Source organism: Prinia subflava, chromosome 1 (genome assembly GCF_021018805.1).
Source record: "Prinia subflava isolate CZ2003 ecotype Zambia chromosome 1, Cam_Psub_1.2, whole genome shotgun sequence".
In the NCBI taxonomy this organism is placed as follows: Eukaryota; Metazoa; Chordata; class Aves; order Passeriformes; family Cisticolidae; genus Prinia; species Prinia subflava.
Genome location: NC_086247.1, coordinates 126,444,784 through 126,458,334, shown reverse-complemented (window position 1 = coordinate 126,458,334; position 13,551 = coordinate 126,444,784). Strand labels below are relative to the sequence as shown.

The 13,551-nt window shown below is 37.4% G+C and overlaps 1 protein-coding gene across 1 annotated transcript in view; it reads right to left on the bottom strand.

Annotated features, from left to right (window-relative positions):
- The window catches only part of VWDE (von Willebrand factor D and EGF domains), a 37,995-nt gene that overhangs the window by 19,768 nt on the left and 4,676 nt on the right, over positions 1–13,551 (bottom strand). The window contains exons 2-12 of the mRNA XM_063411435.1: positions 12,484–12,668; positions 10,935–11,166; positions 8,927–8,992; positions 7,931–8,190; positions 6,460–6,549; positions 5,399–5,543; positions 4,503–4,717; positions 4,098–4,171; positions 1,903–2,176; positions 1,613–1,821; positions 166–1,163 (exon numbers count right to left, since the gene is read on the bottom strand). Of these exons, the coding sequence (XP_063267505.1) occupies positions 166–1,163; positions 1,613–1,821; positions 1,903–2,176; positions 4,098–4,171; positions 4,503–4,717; positions 5,399–5,543; positions 6,460–6,549; positions 7,931–8,190; positions 8,927–8,992; positions 10,935–11,166; positions 12,484–12,668 (2,748 nt within the window). The remainder of the gene's footprint in view (positions 1–165; positions 1,164–1,612; positions 1,822–1,902; positions 2,177–4,097; positions 4,172–4,502; positions 4,718–5,398; positions 5,544–6,459; positions 6,550–7,930; positions 8,191–8,926; positions 8,993–10,934; positions 11,167–12,483; positions 12,669–13,551) is intronic.

Sequence of the window (13,551 nt, the reverse complement as noted above, 5' to 3'; positions counted from 1 at the left end):
GTCCTTGGAAACAAGGTGGCTGAATGCAAAGTAATTATAGCTGTAGTAAACTGTAACTAAATAATTGAGAACCCTTGTCATTGTACATAAGCAGGAGAGGAAGGCAGCAAAAAAACCACACTTTGCACAAACACTGAGAACATGATCTCATTTTCCCCCACTTACCAGACAGTATGCTGCAGTCATATGAGCTGTAGCCTTGAAAACAGGCACAGCCCCATTCTGTACATTCCCCATTACCACTGCAGAGACTGGGACACTTTAAAGCAGTAAGTAGGCTCTCAACTGACTCTTCAAGTTCCTGTGGGTTGTAATTTATTTCTTCCAAAATTCTTTTCTCACATTCATTCTCCAGCAGAGCTAAGGAAGCTTCTGCCCAACCGAGGTCATCTTTCAGCAGCAAATCTTTAACACACATATCGATGGCATCCCCTGTTCGCCGGCCAAGGAGGGCACCACAGGATCTTCCTATGCTGGAATTAGCTACTGCCTGCTGGCACAGGAACAAAGCACTGGATTCAGTGAGCCCTGAAGGTGTGGGCCAAGAAGGAAGGAGCTTTTCATCTGTGTCAATGGCATGGTCCTCTGGGAAAAAATAACTATATCCCTCTAAGTCTGTTTGGCTGAGACTTTGGAAGATGAATACTGGATGGTATTCATAATAATTTTGTCGCTTCCCTCTACTTGTAGCAGATTGACTTTTGTCAAAATGACTGCTGTAATGCTGAAAATTTCTCCTAATGTCTAAGCTTGAACTTCCCTCTCTTTCTGTACCTGTATTTCTTTCTGTATTTCCCACTGAGGTGGCAGAGAGACGGGAGTTTACTTGTGATATTTTGTGAAGATTGGTTTGATTGTTCTGCCTCTGCAGGAGCGTAGATGAATTCATTTCGTGTGTAGATGAACGTTTCTTTAAGCCCCTGACAAGATCAGCAGGACCAAGATACTCAGCAGTGACATCCAGTCCTGGTATCAAAGAAAGAAATCGACCATTTTCACTTTCTTTACAAGACAGAGGAGGTTCTGACTGAGTAACCATCTCCAGTTTGTTTGCTGGTTGATATAATCGTGCATCTTCAAGTGTACAGTCACAGAAGAAAATTTTTCTAGAGGATGTTAACGAAGCAGGTGTCTTGTCAAACAAGCTCTCTCCTGGTGAAATTCTAGTGAGGAAAGGAAAAAGCGAAACTGTATCATCTGAACTATTTTCTTTGTGTTACTAAAGTATTAACTTTTTTTATTCTTGGTTGTTTCATACTTCTGCAGCATAAGTCTGCAACACACAACTATATTTAAACACCAGTTAAAAAATACAAAATCTCAAGAGTAACTTATAAAAGAATGGACGTGAGTAGATATTTTCTGTATACCTTGGTACTTTGTTCCAAACCAAATCAAACTAATCTTACACCATAGTGCTTAAATACTTATTTGGCAATTCAGTTTCAATTTTCTCTTAAATTAATTATGGAACATAATTATGACACTCTAATATCAACTTGAAGACTTAAGGAGATTTTTTATTATTATTTTAACAAGTTTTTAAGAGTGTAAAGGAAAGGTAGGACCAAAAATGATGACATTTGATTTATCAACAGAAGCATTTTGTTACCTCCATTCCTTAATAAAAGAAAAAGGAACATTAGCATGGTTTGGGATTTCCATGCCACTTGCACTGTGATAGTCATTCTCTGCATTTCCATCAAAGGTGCCACAGAGTCCCACTGTATGTCTGTAATCTGAACTGGGTGCCCTAAGAGTAATGCTCATTCCCCATTCACTCACATCAGCACGAACGAAAGCTCCAGAAGAAAACAAAACCTAAAAAGAGATTGAAGACAGCCTCATGAGAAACATGATTTTTTATTTTACCTATTCTGTGAGCAATTATTTACCACTTACTGTTACTTTTCTTCCTAGGTAGGATTCAGTGATTCTGACATTGCTTCCTGTTGTGTCTCTGTTTATTACCGATAAGTGTGGCTGTGATTCATGGAGCTGACCACTGCACATGTCAAAGGCAATTATATCACTTCCTTCCTTAGCAACAAAGCCACAGTTGCAGGATGCTGGGTAGTGAAGACTTCCACAGTCCCATTGGCGAACATGAACTTCAAAATCCCGAGATGTACTCTTATAGAGAACAAATGTTCCTGTTTTAAAATTGTCATAGACTCTGGAATTAAAAGAATAGCATGTGATATCACTTTGGTTGTGAAATAACTGTATCACTACATGTCAGCAACTTTATTTTCAAGCAAATTTCTAATATTTGGTGAACATTGATACTGAAACTCATTTTCCCAAGTCAGAAAAAACAATACAGCCCACAGAGAAAAACACAGATTTATCCTAAGCAAACGCCATCATATCTTTCTCTGAGCAGCTCTAAAAAAAAAAATAATTTAAAAAAATCTTATTTTTACAGCAGAAAAGAAGGATCGTGAGCAGAATATATGTAGACAATGGCTGTGAATGGAAACATAAGCATGAAGCTACTGCCATTCTTTGATTGTAACAGTGCATATGGAGGGTACTTCTCAAGCTTTGTGTTTGTACAATGGTACACCTACACAGCAAGAGCAATAAAATGCATAGCAGTGTGCATGTGGGGGCAGCTGCTGAAAACTGCACAAGTACCCTTGACAAAATGATTTTGAAAGTCACATCCTTTTAAAAAGGTCTGCTTTATTAAGATGGAGATGGGGAGTGCTTATTCCCAATGATCATTTAAGATGAATACCATAAATAGCAACTTGCTTTTTTTCCTTAGGGTTAGCCATCTGTCCCCTGAAGCAAGGTTAAAATAGCCAATTTAATGATATAGCAGCAAGAAAAAAAAATAGAAAGAAACAGAAAGAAAACCCCCAAACTTTTGCTGTAAGTTTAATAGCCTCTTGGCTATAAATGGCATTTGACAGTTGATTGTAGGCTGTCAATTTCCTTTGTGTATAATGGGCCAGCAGACAAACTGCAGATGGCGGCACTACTGGGACTGCATCGGATTGTCCATCATTCAGTAGGTAATTTGTTTCCTCCGTTTGAAAAATAAAGTAGCAACGTAATTTATCCTTAAAAGGAAAGTTCTTTCTCTGCAGCATCATGTTTCCAGACAGATCACATTTCAGTAAAACACTGCTTCATGAGAAAGCTTGATCACAATGCATCCGTGATTACAATGCCCAGTTAAGACAGCCCTAAAACTTCACTGAAGGAGAAACTGCAAGATCAGGATAAGCCCATTGACTTTATTAGTAGTAATAGTCAAAATTCGATCAAAGAACCAATCACAACTTTTATTTCCCCTTCTGTTATCATATATGGGCTGAACATCCTTTTTTGGAGGCAACACATCCTCTTCTTCTCACCCTGTCATTTGAAATGTGCTTCTGCTGAACAAAGAATATAAAATTCCCAGGTGTGGAGCCTGTGTTTGTTCAGACATCCTTTATGAATCAGAAATACCTTGTAAGAAAGAAGCACACCAAAACCAGCTGTGGCTAAGAAAACTGTTTTCACTTCAAAATCCTTTTTGCCCAGTGATGTGCAAGTGAAAGCAGCAAGCTGCTTTCAATGCCACTAATAAACACAGCAAAATGCTACTGAGACACCAGACAGCTTCTCATAATTTGGTACTTACAAGGATTCAGATACTGACACACAGAAATAGGGAAACTATGCTTTTGTTTGGAAACACCTTTGCATTAAAAGTTTTGTTTACTCAATCACTTTATCATGGTTCATATTTAATATATGAACATTTCTATTTTTTGCAGTCAACAGACTCACTCCACACCTACAACTCCTCTTGTCCACTTGCTTCATTCTCCTGCCACAACCCCAAAACTTGCCTTTAGAAATGCAAACCTCATGATGACTGGCAAGCTTTTACCAACCAAAGCACATATATCCTTATTGTCAAAAGAAATTGTAAAACACTCAGTGCAATTGCAGGAAACTGCAGCTTACTTGCTTACTTACCAGCACAGATTTAGAATAAATATAGAAATAATTAAAGAAATAAAACACACTCCTCAAAACCCATCCAAAAAAACTCCCAACACATTTAAAATTAAGAGCAGCAAGCCAGTAATTACCTTCCATCAAAAGTAATTATATGAGGATCAGTAAATGAGTAACAGTAGGCAGTGGGTAGATCCTTAACTGTAATCTTCAAAACAAAGAAAAAAATTGTACATGTCAGGTTAGGAAATAAATACACTCAGTTACATTATTTAACTTATGATAGTAGTTTACATTCTAAAAAGTATATAATATTATATTATACTTGTAATAAATCTGAGTAGTTACCTCAATATTAAAATGTAAAATAAAAAAATCAAATGAAAACACAGAATTAAAAAAAATATATAATAAAGCAACTGAAATCAACCACCTAGAAATCTTGGTGTGAATCAGCAAGTCACAACTGAAATAAAAGCTTCACTAACACCAGACACATTTCTGGGCAGTTTACAGATCTTAACATGAAGGTTTTCAACCTGTGTGCTTTCTGGAACATAGCCATTCCACAGGAAATTGTCACTGGATATAGGTTCAGCTGCAATTCTGGTAATCCTGTCTCCATCCTGCATGAAGTCTGTCACAGCAGTGAAATAAATTACAGCTTGACTACAGATCCCATTATTGCAGGATTTCTGGAGAAGATCCACATGACAAGAAGAAAGAGCCAGGTTTAGACCTAACTGCTCTTTACCTGTTTTAAAGAAAATACATCATTAGTGAGTTCCTCCTCTAAATAAGCAACATTCTCCATACTACTGTTAACATAGATATTAACTTATTTACTTTCACAAATTAAAACAATTATGCATTTTTCTTGGGTTTGGCTTGGTCATGCAAAAAAACCTCCTCTCTACCTCTTCATATACACACCCAAGACAATGTTTTTTTGCATTCCCCCGTTTGACAGACAAATGGAAACCATGATAGGCTGGATAATGTGAAAAAAATGGCTGTCTGCACAGGCAAGGCTCCTTCTGGTTCACAGGATTTGTGCTTGAGAAAATATTACAGAAAATGGCTATACAAGTAAAAAATGATGACTTTTTGACTGCATATATAATACTGGCAATGCAACAGGTAAACAAAATTACCTGAATTATAAACTCTACAAGTGTTACAGTATTCTGTCTATTCAAGTTCAAGAATGTGGCTCTGACATCAATGTCTATCAAAACACCTGCAAACTTGAACACTTAATTCTTTCATATTTTCAGCAGCATCATGCAGACTCTGAATACTTTGTTTTAACATTCCAGAAAGTATTTTACAGTGTAACAACTCTGAAGAAGAAAGAAACCAGCACAGTATTTATAAAAATATACAAAAATATAATTAAATACACAAAATGTAACAAAATCAGGGTAATACTTACCTTCATCAACACTGTTTAATGTTAGTGAGATTTTGCAGTCACTTTTTAGCTGGCTAAATTCAGGACAAGGAATAGGAATGCTACTTTCTATTGTCAGTCTGTATTGCTTCCCATCTTCTGATATTTCATATGTTTCTGGATGTATCTAGCACAGAAGAAATTGTACTTAAAATGCTATCTTTGTGAGTAAACTCCAGCACTGCTTCCTAACCAGCTAGGAGTGCTGGTTATTTACATGGGCTGAGGAGCAGCAGCATGTTGAGGAGAAGATGCAGACACAGCAGCCATAGTCTTGAAGAGGTGGGTAAAGGGGAAAGGATAAGGAAAAGGCAAGAAAAATGGTTAGCTAGGAAGGAAGGAGTTAGCAAACCACATCTTCACCACAAAAATGAGTAACCCTTGGAAGGTAAGGTACAAACAGCTAGAGATCAGTAACAGCTGAGCTTGGTAGGCTGGGTTGAGTCCTGAATGCAGGCTCACAGGAAAACAAAGAGAACACATTGCCTCTTTGCAGAGTACACTGCAGAACTGCATCTCCATGAGTGACATCTGGGCCCCAATCCTAAGAAACAAGCTCAGGCTAAGTCAGCAGGACTACACCCAATATGGAATTAATGACATGCAGTCTGTCTCTCTGGGACTGGGGTCCCATCCTTGGCCAGCAAATGGGTCCCTACAGTTCTATTCACCGTAGGAACTAAAACTAGGTTGGTGCTTGGCCTCTGACCAAGCAGCACAGCACAGACACCTCCCAGCCACCCCTCCTCAAACCCAGAGCAGGTTGGCTCAGGGTTGTGCCCTCAAACTCTATGAGCACAGCACCAGTCAGCTCCAGCTGCTGGAAACCAAGGCCTGCACTGTGTGTGCAAGGTGCCAATTCAGCCTTCCGAGCACACAAACCGCTGCGACTCTCCTGCTTTTAGACAAATCTAAGTCCACCTCAGTCAACAACAGGCTCTACTAATTCACAGTTTATACATTTAAAGAGCCCTCTAGTCAGAGGGCTGACTGCAGTAGCAATACTCAAAAATTCCTACTACATTGTGTTTTTACAAAGTTACCTTAATTCCAGCAAAAAATTCCTTGCTCTCAACTGAAGAGCTTTGAATATCTGGCTTGTCCATGAAAAAAGAAGAACTGCTACAGTAGACCTGTAGGGTAAAACCAGAATAAGAGAATACATTTTTAGTATGAAGAGGTCACATGAAGACAAAACGTGGCCACCATGGTCAATTCAGTGATTCATCAGGTCCAGTCTTCTGGTTGCACCAAAAGGTACCAGTGCCACTGGTAATTGATAAATACAGCTAAAGAAAAAAATAAAAACAGACTGAGCATCCTAGGACCTTTTCCTGGCATATTCTACCAGTGATGCAGAGACTTCTTTAACTAACGGCTGCATACAAGTCATATTTAATGAATACTTAAAAAAATCTTTTCTGGAGCATTTCTGCAACCAATGATATCCATGAAAATGTATTTTACACTTGTTTATTTATTTTTTTTTTCATTTACTAGTTTTTGCCTTTTAATTTTTTTAGTGACCATCAGATCTTAGATTATGATTTTCCTGATGTTATAGACCTGGATAATCTTTTTCAAGATGAGGAATTCAGTGTGATTTCCCTCCACTGAACCAGTTCCATCCTATCAGACATTGTGGTTTTGCTTTGGTTTGGTGTTTGTTTTGGCCTTTGTTTTGGCTGTATCCATTCTGAGATGTGTTGACCACATCTGCAGTATTTCCGAACCTGAAAAAAAAGAAGTGATTCATAGCAGCAGGAGGTAGCTCATGATTGAGCCTTTCCTTTTGACTGTCACCAAGCCAACACTGTCAGGAAAGTCTCCGCAAAGTCTCCAAATGAATTTTGGAGAGTAACAATTGCTACTGCTGTCCATAAGCCATCCAGGCAGCCTGGCTTTGGCTTGAACATACATATGCATACCAACTACGGGTTTTTTGTTTTTATTTTCTCCAGGAAAAGTTAACCTATATTTTGGTATATATAGGTAGAAGATGTATTGATTTTTCAATGTCTAGGCTTCTCAAAGTTACCATGTCTTCATCCTGGTACAATGGAGGGTAAGGCATCCCACTGCTTCTCATGGCAGAGATTAAAACATAAATCCTAGACAAAAAATGAGTAAGCAGCAGCTCATCCAGAGAAAAATATATATCTAATGAATCAACAACATAGCTTTTCACAACCTCTGGCTCTTACAGCTTCTCACTGATATGCAGTTTCATCCCCAAATCCTCTTAATTTACATTATCTGAATAAAAATTTACCTCCTGGAGGCACACTGCACTGTATTGAGACAACCAGTCTCAAAACCTCAGAGGCAGTGGTAGTTATATTTCTGTGATATTTACACATTCACATGGGCAGTTGGTGTAAATAACTAGAGGCAGTAGGCTTCTGCCATGAAAAATTATACAGCGAGGTGCTGGACATCTCTCTAAAAACTGTTAGTGTCTACTGAGCCATATTTTCAAATACACAAAGAAATCATAATAATGTTTTAACATACCCTGTCTCCAAGTCTGACACTTATCCCATCTAGTTCTAGAAGTGAGAAGGCATGAACTGCTGTTTCATGTGTAAGTTCTTCTTTGACACCTTCAGGAGAAAGTCTTGACCAAGTTACAATGAATCCAAGAGAGCTGTTTGCCAAAGGAATGCCAAAGCTACACCTCAGGTAGAGGCTGCCTTTGATCATCTCTGCCACAACTTCAGGAACAGATGGAAGTGGTGGTGACACAGATGGAGATGATGTAGGAGCCAGGCTACCTAGTCAAACAGAAATGTGGTCTGTGCTTTTTATTCTGCGCAAAACAGCATTGTATACAATGACACTGACAATGTCAACAATATCGTTTGCCAATTAATACACTATTTACCTTTTAATATGTGGAAAAACTATATAATTTCTTAAGAGAATCAAAGAAAAATGTGTATCTTCCTTGTAATAATTATTAAATGGAGAAAAAACTCTTTATATTCTAGACAATAGGAAGGTGCTAGAGAGGGCAAAAACTCAATCCAAATAAACCTAAACAAAAAATATAAACAAGAGAATAAAATGCAATTGATTATTTTACCAGACAGGAGAGAGAAACATGCAAAGGAATCTGCCTTACAGAAGAATAATTTCACTATTTATGAAGAAAGTGGGGGAAAGAAAAAGAAAAAAGGAAAAAGGCTATTTAGAAAGGAACAGAATAAGCAACAATATGATTTATAGATTCTTCTTATATTTTGCTGCTGCAGAATCAAAGTAATCTGTCACTCAGCATCATTACAGTTGCTTTTTGACATTTTGATAACTACTCAAAATATTCTGAGAAAAAACTTTTGTAATTCAAGTTTGCCTGAAATTACCTCCAAACCGCTCATTTTGCAACGAACCAAGGAATAATGTTAACAACATGAACATGTTTTTATTCAAGTCAGAATATCACTAAACGTTGACATTATTGGGTCACAGACGCACATAAAACCTTGAAAATCAAAACATAATACTCACTGCTACAGATGCCTTCAGTTTCCATTCCCTCAGGATCACAGATCTGTGGCCTTGCATCTGAAACAACTATAAAGTGTTTTTACATCGTATATTCACACACACAGAGAGTACGAACACCAGTGCTCTTAGATTATAGACCAAATGTCCCAAAACACTAATTGAAGTGCAAATTTTCAGAATAGAAGCAATCTTGTAATTCAATCCCTGCACAGCGATGACAGCACTGAGCACAGTCTTGTGCTGGAAATCATCTAAGAGGAAGGGTACAGAACATTCTACCACCTCTACAACTTTTACTGCTGATGTGCTTGGCCAATACTTATGCACATTGTTAGTGAATAAAAAGGAATTATACTACTCTGTTAAATATATAGTTTGCCTCTCCAAATTCACATCTGAACACTTATTCTTTAACCCTGGACAGAGAAATTCAATGCGGACCTGCTTTGAAAAAAATCACCTTTCCTCCAGAAGCCTAAGTAAAAGTGCTTGTGCACTGCTATTGTTTTGTATTTTGAATCCTACAAAAAATAAGTGGAACTTGACTTAAACATGAAAATGCCAGTTAGTCACTCTACTCAAACTAATCAGAAGGGCAGCAGCAACGCTGGAAACACCATTCACCAAAAAGAATGAAGACTAGATTTTGCTGTTCCACACTTCAGTGGTGTAATGTCTGAATTCCTTAGCATGTAGAGGACAGACTGAAAATTTGCATCACATATTTACAGCTGTCAGGGGTTAAAGAGAAAACACAGTACACATGGCAACCTAGATACAAAAAGCAGTACAACAGTACAATGTGCTTCACATGACAACTTCACCTTAAATATGTGCATTTAAACTCAAGATGTGTTTCAGATTTAGTGTTCAGTAGAGGCAAACAAGAGTTATGCTTTTTTTGCCTGCTTTGTTTTGAGGTAGTAAAAATTTGCTAGTTCACTGTCTAGCTATGGTTTTATATCTTCTTTCCTCATCATGTACCAGGATCCAAAGTAAATGCAAGTCCTGTTGTGCAGGAGTTCGTCATTGTTTCAGGCACATGCTTGCTGAACCCTTGGAGAAAGACTTAAGGATTGGATCTAAAGGTATTATGATGGGCCAACAAGGCACCTTAAAGCCCACTGATAGATTTGCTACTAAGCTTTTGAAAGTAGTCAGTAACAGAGAATATGACTCCAAGCAATACAGCACATAATGCATGAAAATATTGCTAGTATTTTCATAATGGTGTGTTATATGAGCTAGTAAAAATCTCTTACTACACTAATTTGTCACTGTTTCACAGTATTTATAACTGTAAGGATTTAACCCTGGCTTGCTTATCTGAAAAATCTGTCATGAATAATGAAATACTGAAGTTTTGAGATGAGAATACCAACATACTTTTGCAGCATGAGCACCCAAGACAATAGGAGACATTGCAAAGGTCTCCATTCCCATAGTACTAAAAAAATGTGTATCAGTAGAGCATTCCTGTGTTGAATTTTCTTCTAGCAACAACATGTATAAGCTCCAGAAAGATGATAAGAATTACAACAACAAAATATATTCCTAACAGTGATAAATAATAATTGATATAAAACCAGTTTGCTCAAGTTCTTAAGACAAAAATTTTTCTGTTACATAATTCTATGCAGGTTCAGTAATGGCTGTTTGGACAAGTCTGAGTGCCATGAATTACACTGAATTTTGGTGCACTGAATTTTGACTTCTAGATGTGTCCTATAACTGCATCTCATTACATGGAAATTTCAATTCTTAAGTTTCTGGCCTTTGAAATTAGTCAAATGCTACATGTAAGTTAAAGAGGGGTGAAGTGAATCCATCTCACCACTTCAGATCATTTCTTCTATTATTTCAATATTAAAAGTAAGTACTGCAAGAAATTTTAGCAAAATTATTTCCTGACATTTCCACTCCACCAAATATCAGACAGATATAGATCAGAAAAACACTTACTTATAAACACACCCATTTAGCTGAGTTAAAGCATGCATTTTCTCACCTTCTGCACAGTACCCCATGCATCCCTGGGTGGGCTGCAATAAGTAAACAAAGAAATCTCCGCAGTTCCTCACCCTGACAGGGATTCGGAAAAGGCAGCAGTCTTTTGAAGTGCTGAAGAAAAACTGCCATGTGGCACAAGCTGTTAACTGCTTGATCTCACCAGGGCGAGGCATGGATTCGGACTCCCTCAGAGACAACCAGACAGGGGCTTGAGTCCCACAGTGATTCATCTTCAGCACCAGAGAAGAACATCAGGAAATGGTTAATGCTACAGCAACCTGTTGCTGTGCTTTAATGAGAGGTACGTATGAAATTAATTTCTTACATGAGCTTTCAGCAAAGTTCAGCCAGTGTAACAGAGGGATTGCTGACTGTCCTCCTCAAGGCTGAACACAAATGCATGCAAAAGACTTAATTCCTTTATTTAACCAAGTGAATTTGTGTTTGTTTCTAAAGACAGGCTATAATTTAGTGCCTGAGGAACTTAACTGGAAGCCACATCTGAGTGTTTTGCTCAGAAAAGCTCACAGTTGTGTTACGGCTTGGGGAGCTACTTTGCACCATTAACCTACAGTAAGTGACTGTGTGGGTGCTATCAGAGCACAGCACTCTTCAAATGCAGTGTGGAGCAGAAATACACTGAGTATCAAATAAGGGCGTTAAAGCTGTCACCTTTTATCTGTCCTTTGCCACCAACTGAATGCTCAGCTAACCTGGATTTCTTCTAAGAGATGTGGGCAGCTGATGTATTAGTATGTTTGAACTGTTTTGTATTAATTTAAAAGCACTTAATTGATGGGATTTTAGCTTATTTTTTTAAGAGACTGTGACAAGGAAATTTCAATTCATTAGAAAAATCAAGGCTACAATATTCTAATGACATTTTTAGGTTTTTTAAGGAAGGAAATGTTTTAAAAAGGGGAAACTAAAAAGATGTATCTCAGAATGTAACAGAGCTCCAAAATAAAGCTACCAATAAGCCCTGAAATAAAGAACTAGACATCTGAAGTATTAAATATTTCAAGTAATTCTTGAGTCTTTGGAGGCTTGCAGATGACAAGGCAACTAATATTCGATTAGCTCTGTTAGTTCAAGTCACTTTAGGAGTAATCTCTTTTCTGTGACATGATGACTTTAAAAGCTCCATAATTACTGGGATCATGTGGCTGCAAGCCTTTATACTGCTCTCAGATGGCCTTCCCAGCACACTGACCATCACACAGTTCCAGCTTTACAACATGATAGCCTTGCTATGCTGCCCCTGAGAAAATTTCTTTAGCACTGAGTGGAAATTACAGTCTTTGAGTGCTCTAAAAGGGATTTAATTTATCATCCTCTGCTATTGCCCATTCAGTGTAAAATTTTCAGTGATTAAGACTTAATTTTCCAGTTAACACATTTTAATATAACCAAGTATTTAGAGAAGATAGGAACTTCATATTGTTTCACATCAGTCCCCACAATCATACTCTTTCTTATACCTATCCTACTGAAAAATTCTTCACCAAAATGTCTATTTCTCAGAACAAAATGATTTGTAACAATACCTCCACGCACTTGGTTGGCATCTCAGCAGGCTTATCAAAAATCATGAAGCGATACCATCCCGGTGTTAGGGAATGGTCACAGATCAACTCCTGAATAGCTGATTGCTGGAGGTGGGATGAATCAAAATCCACACTTCGGTAAGGGCTCTGCAGGATCTGATGTCCGCCAGGAGAGCATTCAAGAACTGTGGAGCAAGAGTATTTCGAGTATCAAGATGGAATGCCCAACAAGTATTTTAGAAAAGATCTTAAGCATTTTTAAAGGAAAATCAAGATATGTTGCAATTTCATGCAAAACTAATTTTATGAAAGAATATATTGAAGTCTTAGTAGCAACAACTTTGCATGTTAGCACTCTGAAATTTAATAGAATTCCTTGTGTCATAACTTTCCTTCTTTTAGTGAACAATAAGTGCATTAAAAGCCACATAAGCATTTACCCTGGATGCAAAACCAGTGCAAAGGAATACGTCTATACATTCCAACTGGATTTTGATTTTCTAGTTCCACTGCTATTTATGAAACCTGAATACAAATGGGGCATCAGATATAAGAGAACATAAAAAATTTACCTCAGGAGGAGTAAGGTTTATCCAAAGGTCTTTTCAGAATAGATTACCACTTTACAAAACTTCTCTGCATGAAATTAGTAATTCCCTCAAATGGATGAGAGATAGTTAGATAGTTGCATGCAGTTTTCATGTATACATGCAGAACACAGCAATAGTGTGTATTAAAGTGGGTAGATACTTGACTACACTTTTTAATTCAATTTGCATGAATGACATACTAAATCATCATAAAGAAAATACAACTGCCAAACATGTTTTTTGACATCTAAGTGGCCTTGTGGTCTCAAAAAACTCTCAATTTTTCTTATAGATAAAATGAAGGATCAAAATCTGAAGAAGTCTATCACTGGGGGTTTGTTTGTTTGTTTGTGGGCTTTTTTGGTTTTTTTGTGTTGCTTTTTGTTTTTTGTTTGTTTGGTTGGTTTGGTTTGTTTGTTTTTGGTTTGTTTTTTTGTAATGCAAACTCATTTAGAAATAAAGCAGAATGCCAGAATTT